Genomic DNA, 17,095 nt, shown 5'->3' with positions numbered 1-17,095 from the left:
CATCAAACTTATCAATTTCAGACAATTTTGGTAAAACATTCCAAACACCTCAATCAAAGATCAGTGTCCATGCTGGTATCGATAGGATTCTGCTTTCTCTCTCACATACAACACATTTATTTAAAATTGTTCAAGTGGTTATCTATTGAAAGTATTTCTGTGTCTTAAATGTGTTCGGATAGGTAAATCGGAGTTGTCTTCGAGCTAAAACTTCCTCTTAAGGAATGTACGATTAAGGGCCCTCTCATTACCTTGCTACGGAAGTTGTCACGGCAACGTCTTCCGTAGGACAAGTTACCTGTTTGCGGACGGACATTCAACTTCTTGCATCAGATACGCAAGCGTTGCTTATCGAAGCTCCAAAGCAATCTAAGTGAAATTTGCATGCTTTCGGGTTTACCCTTTGACCCCCAGCAACATTCGTTATCTATCTTGTGAACATTTTACTTTCATACACGCTTGTGCTCCTCGTACTTTTAGGTCACTAGCGACATGAGCGTCTTCAGCGTAACGCAAGATCCTGAACACAAAGCAGTGAGACCACAGCGTTAAAAGAAAGAAGCGCGCAAAATTGAACACGATTATTCATGGGTGACAGCATAGTTGGCTTGCATTAATTCTGCCTCGGTTAATTCGACTTTCTGCTTAATTCGACCTCATTGAAAATTCCCGGCAATAAAACACACATCACTATGGAAGAAAAACTCGTTTAGTTCGAACGCGAAAGCGTGCTGCTTCGGTTAATTCGAAGCCCACTGACCCCCACTGGTGCCCACTCATGCACGCATCTACGGTTGCTTATAACCTTGAAAAAAAAGAAAATACAGCAGACGGTGCTACTTATTTTGTCTCTTTTGGGGATTCATATTTCTTAAATCGAATGTTCGGATAATGCGATGAAATCTTGCGTTCCGGCAAGGCTCAAATTATTGGGAATCGACTGTTCGCCTCGACGTCTTAAAGGGCGGTTAAATTCCTTAAAGCGCACTTGGCATTGATGACAAAACCATGTGTTTCAACAGATTAGGATGAAAGCGCCCAAGTGAACCTGAATATTTTCGGCCCCTTTAGCAACGCTAGCTATATAGCGAGCATTGAGTGTGCAGGAAAGCCTTAGAGCAGAATTAAGAAATGACCCGCGCTTATCCAGACGGGGAGAACGCAAGAGGCACGGATAACGTGTAGTTTTCCGAGGGAATAGCTAACTTCGGCTACCGTGCGTTTTCTTGGATTGGGTATCCTGCCTAAAGAAAATGGAGCAACACCGGCTACAGGCATCCTCCCTTCTCACCGTCGCTGCCCTTTCCCGCTGTAGCGGCTGCGGGAGGGGAGGAGGGCAGTCGCCTTCTATACGCCGCCACCCACGCCTCTACAGAGGCAGCACACGTAATGAACCGGCTTTTATAGCCACATGTACACTCAACCTCAATATTTTACGGAACACGTGATCTGAGAAAAAAACAAAAGGCTGAATATTTGGGCAGCCTCACACCGCAACTTATAGTATTCGCATTTACAGCTTCTTTCAGCACATGTGAATAACACTGTGATGTTCGCTTTTACTGACCACTCTTAGACGCTCCTCGGAAATAGAACGTTTTACGATGTCCCATGGTCCGTGAACATTTGTGGTTGACTGCACGACCGCCACTGATGTGCTGGTGACTAGTTCTGTTCTCCACGAAATTATGCAGTGAACCAACAAACGTTATCTAAATGTTCCCGCTGCAACAAATGTTCCCCATCAAGCGCATCAGTCCTTTAATAAAGGGGATATACTTCTGCTCCAACGTTGCTGCTGTCACGGCCTTCTAGATCCGGTGGCGTAGGCGGGCGCGCTGAAGCCATCGGAGGCCACGCTATCGCAATGGCTCATGATACGCTATGACGAGGAGGAACAGGAGGAGGAGCAGCAGGAGCAGGAAAGCGGGTGAACAAGACGACTCGCACACTGAGACTGCGCACGACAGAAGCCAGTGAACCACCACAGGCCCCATGAACCACATGAACCACGTGAACTACATGAGCCATTGAACCACCCCGCGCGCGACGCTCTCCTAATCTAGAACTCCGCCCACCCCCTGAAATGAGTCTGCTAAACGCTATCCGTCACAGGCCAAGCCCACGTCAACTAAACGCTCCAGGAGGAGGCGGGACACCTTCCCCTGGAATGTCCAGTGTCTTCGCCAGAACACCACGTCGTCAACAATGGTGTGTGGAGTGCTTCCCATAGACGTTGGAGCACTTCATATTGGCAAATCTACGCGGCGCTCGCTTACCTCTGTGTAGCTGCCGAACGGCTCGATGTCTGGGTCAGATACACATCGCATGTAGAAGTCGACTTTATCAGGGAACATGGGCTCTGTCCAACGCCCCTTCAGGGTCACAGACACGAGGCCTCGGGTGTTCGTGCCCATGGTGTAGAGCTCGCGAAGGCTGGACACGGCGGTCGACTGCAGAGTAGTTGAATCATAGTTTGTGTATACATATTTAATTGTTATATTGTTTCAATTATAATGCACATGTTATCACGTAGACGATGAAGGAGTGATTGAATTCCGCGGCTAAAAGAATTGCAATATTTATTTGGGGCTCAGAGAGCGTGAAACTTGAAGCAAAGCTGCAACTTGCTTCTTCCCAAGAACCAAGAACTGTAACTGAATCCTTCTGAAGGGTGGCTGAACGGGCAAGTTGGTAATGTTGAATCTTTGGTTAGCAGCGCGTTTTAGCATGTTTTGGGGCCATCTTTCGGCCACGCCGACTTCAACAGATTCTTGCTCAATTGGGCATATAATCCTTCGGCGTCAAAAAACGAAGCATGAGTCAATTAAGCGATTCCAAGGCGTTAGTGGCTCTTTAAATGAACGAAAGTATGTAGCATCAGCTGTGCTATATTAAAGAGTAACGGTATGCCCTATATCATGATCGATCGAATGGGTTTATTTGGGACCACACGCCTTTTTGTGCACGATCTCACATAACAATTTTGTCACGGTTTAGCGATGCTAAGCAGGCAGTAGGGCTGCCAAAAAAGACGGCATAAAGAATCTATATTCGGTGAACACGCGATCGGAGTACAAAATAACATTGAAGTAGCAGCAATTCCGGCGTGCCTAATCTGCCCTCGTCGAACCTAATCAGGAGGGACAAGTGGGTACCATATTTATACGTGCATCAGCGTTACATTCGAGGCCAATGCGTTGTACCCATGTAGACTGAGGATTGTGCATCACTATTCACACGTTACCCGAGCAATGTCCAATTTGGCTGGTCACGTCCGTCGCGCTATCACAATCGCGACAACGTTCACAATGTTTTTTTGGATGCGATAAGCGGGTCTTGCCGAGAGCTGCTGGTGATGATGATGTGAGCGTCCCTTTGCAATGGGATGGTTACACGTGGAGTTTTCCTTAAACATTCCTGGTGGATTTATTACTAGGTCACGACAGGTCAACTACAACAAAATTTTAGACCGAACAACCGTGGTTTCAGATAGCGCAGACATAGCGAAATCTCCGCGCAACATCTTAAGTTCGGAAGACGAGTAGGCAAGTCACGACAAGCTCCCAGAAGGAGAACGTTTTCATATTTCGAATCTGATGAAAGCGTCACTGTTACTTCTCGCCGGAAACGACAGAAACTAGATCGTTGCGAACCTGGCGAGGCTCATCGACGAGGCTCATCGACACAAACTCCGAGAGTAGGGGGCACCCGCGGGGCCACGGTGCTGCAAAATCACTTACACATTTAAAGGTGAATAACGGTGTAAATCGGTCTATAACTGACAGCCTTACACCACAAAGGTTTGACGGTGTGAAATATAGACTACTTGACGCCCTTATTAACTTTTGAAGATGTAATTCATTTTACAGTGGGTGCGAGGGGCCATTGAGCTTACCACAAAAAATTACTAGCGGGAACTGTGTAGTTACAGTGTCTACACTGGAGCTGCAAGCATGTCGGTTCAGTCAACACGCGCGCGATGGTTACTGCACGAATCTGGCCTAAACTTCGTCATTATGGCTTACAACGGCTTTGCGAGATCAGAAATTGATTACAGTTGAACTGAACACTGCGTTGAATGCAACATGCATTTATTTATTCATTTATTTATACCGTCAGCCTTCTTAGGGTACTGCAGGAGTAGAGAATAAAAACAACAAAAAGAAACATAGGATGCGACTGAGTTACAAGCTTCGACTCACAAAGCTTGTCTTAGAATGGGAAAGACGAATGAAATACAACATACATGGGAAGGTAATAAAGAAACCATTCACAATTTGGCACCATGTTGTCATAGGGCTACTGCAGGAGTAGAGAATAAAAACAACAAAAAGAAACATAGAATGCGACTGAGTTACAAGCTTCGACTCACCAAGCTTGTCTTAGAATGGGAAAGACGAATGAAATACAACATACATGGGAAGGTAATAAAGAAACCATTCACAATTTGGAACCACGTTGTCATAGACACAATAAGAGACACACATGTAAATATTTGGCAATTCACTATGTGGTATTACAAAAAATTTTGCTCTTAAGACCTCCCAAAAAGGCAGTTAAGGACATCGAGGTTACAAGAGAGTCGGGCAAGTTCCATTCTCTTATCACCCTACGAAAGAAACTGAACTTGAAGCAATCACTGCGGGCGAGTGGAGGAGGAATGTACATGCTATGACGATGCCCCGTTGACGCGTTCATAGGAAGCTCAATATATTCATCTGGTTTATTATATACTTGATTGTGAATAACATCGAACAGGAATTTAAATATGTGGTATTTAGTTCTGAGCTCAAGTTGTGCTAGATCAGCTAATTGACATAACTCCGTCGGAGAATGGATGCGGCGATATCAGTTAAATATAAACCTGGCAGCTAGCCTCTGTATTCGGTGAAGTTTAGAACAGTTAGTTATGGTGTATAGGTCCCAAACAATTTTATTATAATCAATATTTGCTCTAAGTAGAGTTTTGTAAGCAGTGACAATTCACAATAAATCTTCATATGCACAGAGGCTTGTTGCCTTCTGCGTACAATCACAACGTAAATTACGTTGTGATTGGACAAAGCGTCACTGTGTCACTAGCAGCCACAGCGCTTGCCAGCTCCGGGAACCGGGTAAATTGTAAACGGTAAAAGTTTACTGAATATTTCAAGTTAACTGACGCCGTTGTTTACGAGACAGTTGGGCACTGCGTAAGAGTAGATTGAAACATGTGCCAACCAGGTCGAAGTTGTAGTCTCTGGCGATTTCGTCCGGCGGCGAGTCGTCCGGGTGACGCGTTGGCGGCATGACGAAGCAGTGCGCGGCCATGTTGTCGCCGACCCGGTAGTGACCGAACGCGATAAGCAGGTACGGGGTGAAACGGAGATCACTGTATCGCGAGGACGGATGAAAATAAATAAAGACGAAGAGAACTTAGTCCGGGACATCCTTAACGCAAGTTGAGAAACAAGACAAGCAGCGCCATGTGTTTTTCGATTTGGAAATTCCCTATTCTGCCTTATGTTTCATACCTAGTAGTATTCGAATAGAAAAAAAAATTAAATTATGGAGCTACACGTGCGAAAACCGTTATCTGATTACGAGGAACGCCGTAGTGGGGGACTCCGGAATAATTTGGAGCACCTGGGGGTTCTTTAACGGGTACCTAAATCTAAGTACACGGTTGTTTTCGCATTTCGCCCCCATCGAAATCTGGCCGCCGTGGCCGGGATTCGATCCCATGACCTCGTGATTAGCAGGGCAACACCATAGTCACTAAGCAACCAAGTCGGGTAGTATTCGAATAGGGAAATTTCCCAATCGAATCGAGTAAGAATAAACAATAAGAACTACCGTCGAATATCGAATCAAACACACAATATTTTACCATTTCTTAGCAGTATAAATTATAAAGGTCAGGTGGTAATCACTTGAAAAAAATAATAAAAAAGAACGCCTATATCCATCGTCTGATACATGCGCTACCGTTTACAACCGGACCTGCGATGAACTGAGGCGTCTGTCAATGCGAAACTACGGACACGCGATCGCACCTGGCGCGCAGTAGCTGTGACGTAACAAAATAGGAACAGCACGTCACCATATGCACGCAGCAGAGTGGTGCGCTTGTTTAAAAAACAAAGGGTACTACTAGAGCACCGCACATCATTTCAAAAAGATGCAAGCACAGCGACATTGCAAACGTATTAAACTGCATCGCCTAAACTGAGAAAAAAAATTGAAAAGAAAACTTGTAAGCTGCCTAAAGGCGAGGCGTCCTCAATAACTGACAGGAAATTATTGAGAAGTTAGCTGGCTCTATGCATTTGCCCAACAACTGGCGCTTCTACGCAGCAACTCTTCCCTGCAGCAGAATCACTCGGAACGGTCACCACCTGCATAGGTTTTTTTTTTCTTTCTGTAGACTCGCTTTAGTGTTGTCATCGCTCACACTCTAAGCGAAACGAATTTCCCGCAAGTTCAAATAACACATTTCCCAATCGAATACGAATTGTATACCAACGACTAGTGGATTGGTATTCGGAATTTCGAAAATATCGGCAGCATGTTACGCACCTGTAACACGTGAAGGCGAAAGCCTGCTGCACACGTGGTAATGCATTAAGTTATTCCGTCGGAGGTGTCGAGCTTCTTGCAAGACATAACGAGCCGCAGTGTGAAGTAAACGTATGGCGCTGTAGGTCGACCTGCTCAACGAAGCATGCGAGCACCTAATGCACTACCTAATGGTTCTTCCGTTCCTTTCTTCTTTTTTTCTTCGTTCTTTCGTTCGTTCTGTCTTTATTCCGTTCTTTCGTTCCTTCTTTCTATCGTTTCTTCACTAATATTCAGCCACTGCATATGTGCTTGCTTACGGGGGTGCGAGCCATTCCTGATAATATTTTTCGCATCACTGGACTAGACGGCGCCTATTTCGGCTGTGAGCCATTGCAACGAGCCATATTGAAATTCCGCGCCCTTTCTCCTCTGTACCTTTTTTTTCACTAAAGACATTCATGGAGTGCGCAAAGCAAACACCACCGTGAATAGTGTGTTAATGCCAGCCACCTGGTGCGCACCTAAATATCTGAAGCGAAGTTTGACAGCGATGACAATAAACATTTATTTCGTGGATTTTTGATGCCGTGTGTCGAAGCTACGATCAGACTCACTCGCCAGAAAACGTCACGATAACAGAAAATTTCCCTTGTCCCCATCAGGGATTCAATCTTTGACTCTTACAGAGGCCCTGAAACACTTTTTCAACATTGCAAAAAAGAAGTCCCATTATCGCCCGAAACGCGAAGCATCGATTGCGATTGCAAATTAGTAGCCAGCTATACGAAGTAACGATAGTAGTTTTATCGGCCGTATAAACTTAGAAAGATTCGCTTACTAACTGTACGACAATGGTGTCATTGTGCACGGGCAAACATGAACACGTCACACTCGATGACCGCGGACACTCGCTGTGAAAAAGCTGGTGTGAGCAAGCGCGGCAGCCGCAGCGAGCGAAGTGACCTTCGTGCTGTCAATCGCTTCAATGCAAGAGCGGCGAGAGCATAGCGCTCACAAAGGTGTGAGCTGTCTGCAGATCCCTTTCAAGAATCGGCGCGCGCGACCGTGCAAAGGACGCACTTGTTGGCGGAACCCAAGCCGTCCCCCTCCCCTCCGTCCCTCCTGCGCAGCCTCCCCGCTTTCCTCCCTGGCGTGCGCGAGATTGAGCCGCGTCGTCAGTTCACCTCCCTTCCGGTCGCGAAATGCGCAGCTGCTGCCGGAGCGTAATGCCGCCGTCGTATATATATATATATATATATATATATATATATATATATATATATATATATATATATATATATATATATATATATATATATATATATATATATATATATGTGTGTGTGTTTGTGTGTGTGTGTGTTCTCAAAAAGAAAGAAAAGGGGCATGTCATCTTTGTAATTGGCGCAGGCGCGCCTGCTTCGCGTGACCTCTGAGATGACAGCGGGGTGCTGCGCAGCGTATTCTACCGCGGTCGCCAAGGGGTGCCGTAACGAGCACTGTCACCGCCGCGACACTTTTGACCGGGGCTTTGCCCTCGTGGCTTCCCCGCTGTGTAGCTGTGTAGACGAAAAGTGAGAAAAGCAGGTATCGGTGCGATAACTCCACTTATACTTCAGGGATACGAAAAATGTTTTGCGGCCTGAGATTCGTGGGACGATTTAATAGTGAGGCCATTTTATTATTAGTTAGAAAAGTGTTTCAGAGCCCCTTTGCGGGCGTGGATGTGAGTGAAGGGAACAAAATAAGCTCCCTGTATAAATCCATAAGTGTGGTTTGACACAGACTTGAAATCCATGGCAAAGGCCAAGCTCCAGTCGAACTGTGGATAGGGAAGAGCGAGCGCCGTGATTGAAAAGTTGCCCCTCTGTCTTTGAGTGTCGAGCAGCCGGTTTACCATCTGAAAAAAAAAAGATTTTTACTTAATTTCATCTATACAACTCTTGGTAGCCAAACCTCATAGACAAAGTCCGCAAAAAGCTAACTGCTTAGAGGTTCACAGTCGTTTCCAATGAGTTACAATGTAATCCAGAATAAGCAAACAGACTGTTTTTGTCCCTGGATATCATTAAGTTATTAATAATTATATTTCCCTTACTTTTGTTTTGCTCTTGTTCAAATTTCGCAGCACGATCGGATTTTACTTGTTAGATCTCGATATAGCACCTGACACTGTTACTTGCCAGGTTTTCAAGAGCAGAAATGAAATGAACTCTACGTCTAAGGTTGTGGTCTTGGATTATCTGCCAAGAAAGGCGGCTATGACGTCACGTGGTCATTCCTGTCGTTCACTGCACGCCAGACCGTTGCCTTCGAGACTGGCGTCCACTGCCTACCGGATAGGAAGTGAACATCACGAAGGGCACATCCGAAGGCAAAATGAAGTTTTCCAGCGAACCTGTTAGCCTCTAGTTGGTCAGGATCTTACGGGGGCTCGTGTTCACCCAATAAATGTACCACCAGCTATCGGTCGCGGCCACTCGGGCACACCTCAAACGGCAGCTGGAAAGCGGCTTTGTCTTTGTGTTTCTGCGTAACAAAATAATCTTTTCTCGTATATTCGAATTACAGTCCGAATCTACCATGTCTACAGCTTGCGTGTGAGTCGCACTGTGCGAACTTTCTGACGTTACTTACTTTCAGAAATTCAATTAGTTCCACAAGGCACTTCCGCTTGGCGGAGGGCCTAGAAGAATGAGGATGTGTGCTGCACTTCCGCAGGCGTGCGTGCGCGCGTCACATACGTGACTTGTGGTGGTGGTGCTCGTCTAACATTGTCTAACGTCGGCAACAGCTTCCTTGGACATCCAATTTCACATGGTAGAATGGAGGCGGATTGTTCTTTCTTTGGCAAAGCAGACGCGTAATAGCGACTATTACTATGTTGAAGAATCTGGGCCATAAAATTGGATCTTGCTGTGAAATTTGAGCCAGAACAGAACAACGGCGAGCGCGAAGTCGTTATTTGATGATAAAAAGGGCAAAATGCACAACTCTAATTTTACGGCGCATTGAAGTTCTACCTTAACCCCACGTTCAAGATGGGCACCCTGTTGATACTATTGTGCCGCTGACTCCATTTTTCAGTAGCTCACGAGTCGAGGCCAGGCAGAAAACAGAGCAGCGACGTAACGATCAACAAAAGACGTTTAATTACATCACTACGAAGCGGTCAGCTTTACAAGCTTCGTGGCGGCGAGCGACACAAACGCTCTAGCTTGTGCGCTCAAGGCTGAAGTCCGCTTGGCGGGGGCGTCTTTCGTAGCCTCTTCGAAACGCCCTCGTCCAGACGAGGAGGATGGGGCGGACGTTCTCCACGCTTGCTGCCCCATCTCGGCACATGGCACTTCGTGGAAGTAAGCTCAACGGATTTTGCAACCGCCACTGGCGCAGCAGAGGGAAAGGTACTGACCCGCACCCACGCACACACAGACACCTCCGGCGTCTACCGCGCCGAGGAGGAGTAGGCGGGAATGCACGCACGAAGCTTAACCGTCTCGCCCGCTGATGTCTTGCCATGACGTCTCGTGGTGTTGGTGTCTCGCGTGCCTAGGGTAAAGAGGCGAGCATCCGCGCGCAAAGGCTGACGTCTTTCAACGCCAGACGTCTCCTAGACGTCTTTCAACGCTTGCGGGCGGCTCGGCGTAATTGAAACGTCGGGGCTTCCGTCACGACTTTTACGGCGCGAGACGAATTGTCCCACCACACCGACCAATCGTGACGTGCAGCCACACACTGAGTTTGCAACCGCATCGAGCCCGAGTGGGATCGAAAATTTCGATTGAGAATGTGCTCGATTGCGATCAAAATCCTTTCCTTTCTTTTCTGTTTTGTCACTCAACTCGTTTTTGCTTTACTGACATTTCACACGAAGATGGCACTTCTGACACTTGGCGCTGTAGTTGCCTCGTTTGTCAGGGAGAAAATGCGACTTTGCCGTTTCTCAGCCCGTCTTGATGTCCGCATCGAACACCTCGACAAGGAATGGTCACACCTGGCGGGACACGCTTTACCGTGCAACAGACGCCGGGAAGTGGCCAGGCGACATCATAGCCGCCATTATTTTGACGTTACAGCCAGAGGCTTGCACGACAGTAAATTCGCATTTTCTCCTTGACAATCTCGAAGTAACCATGCGAGGTACTTTAATCGAAGATCGCAATCTTGAAAAACTCGAGTAAAAGCGACGTAGCGGCAAGCGCGAGAACGTTCTCTTTACGTTTTTAGGGGAAGAAAAGCAAGTCTTCCATGGTCTCGGGTAAGGCAGAGCATGACCTTCGAAACATTTTCTATTAGCAACTCTTGCAAGTATTTGCAATATTGCAGCTATTTATTTGCAATTTATGAAGTAGGTATTCCGCAGACTGCACCGTAGATCGAAAACGATTTCGCTGTGAAATGTGCGCAGTGAGGCTTCTACAAACCGGACTATACTTGCATCGATTTCGGAGTGTTGCCTGCTAAGTATGAAACATGGCATAATTTTACGTAGGCGATGCACCTGCGGTAGATATAACGGTCGTACTCTTTCGCTGCAGTATCGCATAATCATATCGCGCCTTTTCTTCCGCTTCCCACAAGCGGAATCGCGATATGCGGAATCGTACCTTCAGTGTGGCAATGGCCGCTCTCGTCTGATTTCGAGCCGCCGACGCGGCAGTGTCGATGATCCCGGCGTGGAAAATGCCCCGATTCCAGAAGGGTGCTAGTGGGCTTGGGTTCCTCACCATCAAATCTTCCTCCACTTTCGACAAGTAGCTGCAGAAAAAAAAATCGGGTACTCTGCATCCAGGGCGTTTCTTCAGTGAGGTACGTGAAACGTCTCTTGTGCGTGCTGCGGATGGGCTATGGGCACAAGGTATACACAAATGGACGTAGCCAAATACACAAGTGTCAATTATTCGTGCAACATGAGGCTCAGATGCCTAACTGACGACACGGTTTGTCGAGGTCCTGAAGTCTAATCTTGCCAATCGTGCTCGCTCCCTTTTCTTACGGTGGGCCCGCCGCGGTCAGAGGTGGCGGGCGCGCGAATCGTCGTCCGTGTGTGTCACTGCCCGAACATCTTTTCAAGATTTCTGGGGCCTGCATTTTGAACACATGGGAGCCATAGCCGAGCGACCGTAATATTTCTGCAACTAATTGCAGACTTGAAAGCCTTATAACTCTTCACGAGGACAGGTTTGAGTTTGATGAACTATAGCTACTACGGCAGTGAGCTCCCTCACATGCGACCATGGACTCCCTCTCGTACCGACAAACGTACTGCCGATGTACGCCACTCTGAACGCCGAGGAGGAGGGTAAGTTTAGCACCGACTGCATTACGAATGGCGCGACGACGGCGCCATCTATACGCGCTAAGCATGCATTGTATCGTAATGTGTTATCTTCCTCCACGCAATGGTATCAAAGTAAAGCACGCGGCTAGTACGGCTGCAAAGATGTAAGTGATAACAGCATGACATTTTTTTGTGAAATACGGTTTTAGCAGGCGACCACCTGTGCTGACGGAACCGAAAGACGTTTCACGTCTAAAAGCTTACGCGCCACAGGACGTCGCTATGGAATACGAGCTTAGCGAAATAACGGCTCGGTATTTGTATTCCCGGGCGCATTCTATTCCGTCGAAAGTATTGGCGAAAGAGCTTGCTGCATAGTTTCATAGTGGGCTCCTCACCAGTCCCAGTACGGAATTGTGGTTTTACAGCGCAAGCTATACAGCGCAAGAGATGCACTCAAACACAGACGTGCGGCAACTGTTCCTTGCGCAAGGACGGCCGAAGGGAGCTTTCAGAGTACGCTTGCTTCCTCCATCGGTCCTTCGCTGTAAGGAGGGCTCACGTAAGGTTAGGAAGTGATCGAAGGAAAGGAACGTTTCATTGTTTGGGCCTTAGAAGACTCCTTCAGCAGGAAGAGGTCGTCGGCTACAAAGAGCGGATTCCAGCGGTCAGCACTCACAGGACCGCCGTGGAACCTACGACTCGCTCTATAGGCTGCCACAAAAGGGGCGGGACTGACACGGAGATTTTACTTACTTACATACTTACTCACTTACTTACTTACTTTTTTTTATTTGTCCTCACAATAGATAACATCCCCATGGAATGCAACGCGTTAATTTAGGTGCAATACTAACATGTTTACTTTCTTTTACGCCGCCTCCAGTGCATTTTACGTCGGCGTAGGGTTTACTCGTACGTTGACGTAAAAGTTCACGCCATCTTTGGCGACCAGACGCCCAGAGGCGTGGCTCCCGAGAATTGCGCTTATCGGGAATTCTACATTAAAGTTTTCCTGTCGCGCTTCATTAAGCGACTAAGTACGGTGTATGTTCGAATTTGGGCCGTAGTGCCTCGGTAGAAGTCCTTCAAATCGTCTAGTTAAGTCTTTCGCTTTTGAATACGATGTGAACAATTTTTACAGATGGAAAGTAATATTCAGGCCAGGGCCGACGGCGTCAAAATCCACGACCTCACGGAGAGCTGCTGAGGGATCCGCAAGGTGGCGTTGCGATCCATCTTTAAATAAAGCCCCCTTAGACTTCGTAAAGTAGCGGCACGCTTTGAGAAACGCCGCCTCCTCTTCGTGCGCTCTGGCCGAGGCCGACGCCGCGTCGCTATTGGCTTAATAGAATCACGTGGGCCCTCGCACCGTGCATCAGCGCCATTTTTGCACGAGAATCGTTTACGCAATGACGAGGAGCGCACGTTGGCGCCGTTGCTACGCTCGAGCAGTGTAGGCGGCGCCACGGCCGACGAGGGAGCGTGAAAGAGAGGAGAAACGAGGAGGAGTGAAGGTGGAGGAGGAGAGTGTCGATACTTTACGAAGTTTAAGGGGCTTGCTCTTTCAATCTTGGGTCTTCTCTGGCTTAGCAAGCCTCCTGGCATTTTCTTTATTTTCTTTTTTTATCGCCGAAGAGTGATTTACTAATACACCTCGAAACAACTATTCTACGATTTTAGTGTCTCTTTAGAGTGAGTAAAAAATGACCCCGTCCACTCACTAGAACGCGAAGCCGACGCCGAGGGTTGTGACTCGGTAATCATGGTGGTCGTTGAGGAAGATGTCGAGGCTCTTGCTGTAGGTACTTGGGTTGGTCAGCACGTTACGGCCTCCCTTGTACAGCGAGTCGAAGAAGATGAAATCGCACAGTTTGTCGGGCGGGAACTGCAGCTTCGAGATAATCCTATCGCCCATGGTACACACCATGGGCTGCTTGTCGGTTACTGCGCAAGAAAAGTGTTGGCAACGACAAACTTCAACGTTCACGCAGATTTTAGACAGTCTATGCAGGCTGCGCTCAAATGCACGCCGCAGACGGCTAGATGGACAATTTAGCGTCCGGCCACCATCTTAAGTATCGTTCCACTTCTGACGAAGCCGGCAAAAGAGGCAGCTTCGCGAAGACAGCGTTGAAGTCAAAAACGATGCAGGCAACTTCGCTGTCTAAAACAAGATGGCGACTGAGAGAAGCCTTAAAAACTTGAAGGGAGGTACGTCTGCTCACAGGGCCACGTAGTCATGCTTTGGTACGAGCTTAACGTAAGCTGCATAGTATTTTCGCACTATGCATAGCTGCATAGTATCAATGATTTGCGCATGAATGTGTTAAAATAAAGCGATAATATCAGTTTTCTTAGCTTTTTTTCTCAACGACGCGAGGTGGCGCCATGGCGCAGACACGTCTTCCAGACATTTCCAGATGCATTCCACTATTTTTGCTCGAATATGTCTTATCACCTGCAACGTGGACTGTCTCCAATACCGGCCAGGATTGGAACGCACCCACAGTAACTCTCAGCGTAGAATGGGCTTCGTTACCCTCCTACGGACTTTTTCGTTAACCTCCCAGCCTTTCAATTATCATTTGCTCTCCCTCTCCCCCTCTATCTCTGTCTCTCTTCTGTGGTCTTTTCATTTTCTCTTTTTAGAGTTTAGAGAAGTTATGGGGGTGCTATTTTCAGGCGATCACTTGTGCAAGATTCGCCACTTGGTCAGCTGTGATTCTTTCAGAGGGCTTCTGCGGCGTCTCTGATTGGTCCGAAACTTCGACATGGGAGAATTTGGCAGATTCTCGCGCGTCCAGTCGTAGTCGCGCGGCGAAATTTCGCGAAAGTGAAACGATGTCCGAAAGTGGTCGCCGGAGAGTACTCCCCCTTATAAACATAAATTCACACTTCCCATTGGCTAGTTGCATTGCATTTTCTGGACTTTTGATTTTCTCTCTCTGGCTCAATACTCAAGTGCCACTTCTTCAGTGAAAACTAACTACCTCAATAGAGTAATGAACTCACGCATCAATTGTGACCACGCTATATAGAGTCACAGATTTAGAAACTAAAGTTGTCAGCGTTTTTCTTTTTCGACAGCTAAACAAGACAAAACGAAAAGTTAAGAAGCGCGTTTGCTTCGTAATATACGAACTTACCAGCCACGAACTGCACGAACAAGAACCACTAACAGTAAGTGCTAGATAGATCTAAGCAATTTTGCTATATAGCAGCTCAATGTAATTGCATAGAACTGCGCCTTGAACAATTTTTGAAAATTGGAGGCGTACCCTGGCTTTTTAAACCATCATCGTTCCGAATGACGTATCCGTTCGTTCATTCATGGATATCTTTTTGTGTGCCTTACCACCGCCAGGAGCGTTGTCTAATTTTTTTCACTTCCTTTTATTTCTAGTAGAAACATTCAGCGGATATTTAGCCGTAAATCCAACAGAAATGCGTTAGTATTAAGTCGCATCTCTTTGATGACCAGGATCCACGATTTAAACCGCGTTCATCACAGCGCAAGAAGTGTTGCTCAGGTGCTCACTCGACACATGTCGTCCTGCCTCTTCGAGGAGCGTTGTGTAAATTAGGATGATCTGGAGCAGACCACCGCCAGTTGCAATATATATATATACCTCTACCACGCGACCGGCTTCCCTTACTTTACACACACACAGTTGTTTTTGCACTTTGCCACATCTCAGTGCGAACGAATTGAACGTGATTTCACAGATTTTTTAAAGCGGTTGACTTGCCCACTTCCGGTGTGAACTCCTTGATGGGAGGCTTTGCCGTAGGCTCCGTAGTGACAGGAGGCGTCATTGTTCTCGCTGTTGGCGGCTCGGCCATAGCCACTGGAACCACCGGTCTCAAAGGTGGGGAACCACCGATAAACACGAGATCCGTCTCCGTTGTGGAAGGAGCTTGGGCTGTGGAACCACAGCGCAATGATTAGAGTCAGCCGTTCACATACGTATGCCTTTGAAAACGTCAGGCATCGGTAGTTTACGTGCTCCACTGTGATGGGGATTGTAACTGTGACTTTTACATCATCCGGACATCGGCTTCAAAACTTTTGTAATGAAGTCGCCATACTAAACGTATTGTTCAGGGAAGAACCATATATAGTGCCTGAGTGCTCGGTCTGCTTTTGTCAATGCAATTTGATAACCTTAATTTGAGGAGACGTGGACCCAACTGCTGTATTTAACCAGTCTCTGTCCACTGTAGAGGCCGCTTTCAGCAAGCGACAATCGTGCTGTAAGACAGCGCGTAGCTCCGCTGAGGCAGCAACTGCAATGGCATTCCCGGTGTTCGTGTTTCTTATGGTAAACGTACTCGTGATAGCCACAAATGGTCCGGATGGCGAGCCCAGCACTCCTAATGCTTTTGAGGCGAGTTATTTCTTGTATTTCGTTGTTTTGCAGTGTGAATGAGAAAAGTAAAGCGAAAGCTTTACTGGCGGGGAACTTGCGATTTCGCCGTCGCCCTTCTCCGAGGAGGCACCTGACGTCAGAACGTGCGCCTCACCGCGGATATTTCTCTCTCTCTCGCTCCGTAGTCACTACTGCACATGCGCCACTAGTAGCACCGAGCCACAGGTGCTCTGTCGTTACGCATAGCCGCGCCTTTCTGCCGCCGCCGCCGTTTGGTATGACGTCAAACCGCGTTCCTCGTCGTTGCGCTCGCCTCCGCTCGCTTCGCCAGCAGTGTCGCATGCCTGATAGCATGTCGGAGGATTGAAAAGCAGAGCTCGCGTGCGCCGCAACCACAGTTGAGGCGGCAGTATGGATGGCGACAATTCTGATAAGCAGAAGGATCCCTGGAATCGACATCGGAACGAGATGAAGAGGAAACGAATCGCCCAGGAAACCGACGAACCGCGTGCCGAACGACTGGCTAAACGCCGCAACATAGCTAGACAACCAGACTAACCTGGACTTGCAATCAAGTTTAACCAAGGCTAACCATGGTATGTATTAGCTTTCGCTACGCATATCCTGGCTTAGCCGAGCTAAGCCTCCGCCAATTTATTTATCTCTCACTTTTCGATTCGGGTCTGCCGCAGTCAGGGCAGTGTTCCGGATTCGGCTGTTGGCCAAGCATTGCGCGTGCATGCGTTGTAGCGTTCCAGACTTAACTGTTGTGCTCATACCACTCCGTGCTGCGTGCATGCACTGCATGCAGCAGCATTTGGTGTTTTTTTTTTCGTTCTTACGTCTGCGACCTCGACATTGCTTGGCGCAATGTCTTTCTCTCTAAAATGCGACAAAT

The 17,095-nt window shown here is 47.5% G+C and overlaps 1 protein-coding gene across 1 annotated transcript in view; it reads right to left on the bottom strand.

The window, feature by feature from the left end:
* LOC129383353 (uncharacterized) overlaps positions 1–13,841 on the bottom strand; it is a 28,849-nt gene extending 15,008 nt beyond the window's left edge. The window contains exons 1-5 of the mRNA XM_055067811.1: positions 13,549–13,841; positions 11,151–11,301; positions 8,331–8,443; positions 5,224–5,374; positions 2,280–2,453 (exon numbers count right to left, since the gene is read on the bottom strand). Coding sequence (XP_054923786.1) covers positions 2,280–2,453; positions 5,224–5,374; positions 8,331–8,443; positions 11,151–11,301; positions 13,549–13,754 — 795 coding nt within the window. The 5' untranslated portion in view covers positions 13,755–13,841. The remainder of the gene's footprint in view (positions 1–2,279; positions 2,454–5,223; positions 5,375–8,330; positions 8,444–11,150; positions 11,302–13,548) is intronic.
* Positions 13,842–17,095: the final 3,254 nt, after the last annotated feature.

This window comes from Dermacentor andersoni, chromosome 8 (genome assembly GCF_023375885.2).
Source record: "Dermacentor andersoni chromosome 8, qqDerAnde1_hic_scaffold, whole genome shotgun sequence".
NCBI lineage: Eukaryota > Metazoa > Arthropoda > Arachnida > Ixodida > Ixodidae > Dermacentor > Dermacentor andersoni.
This window is presented reverse-complemented; position numbering and strand designations above follow the sequence as displayed.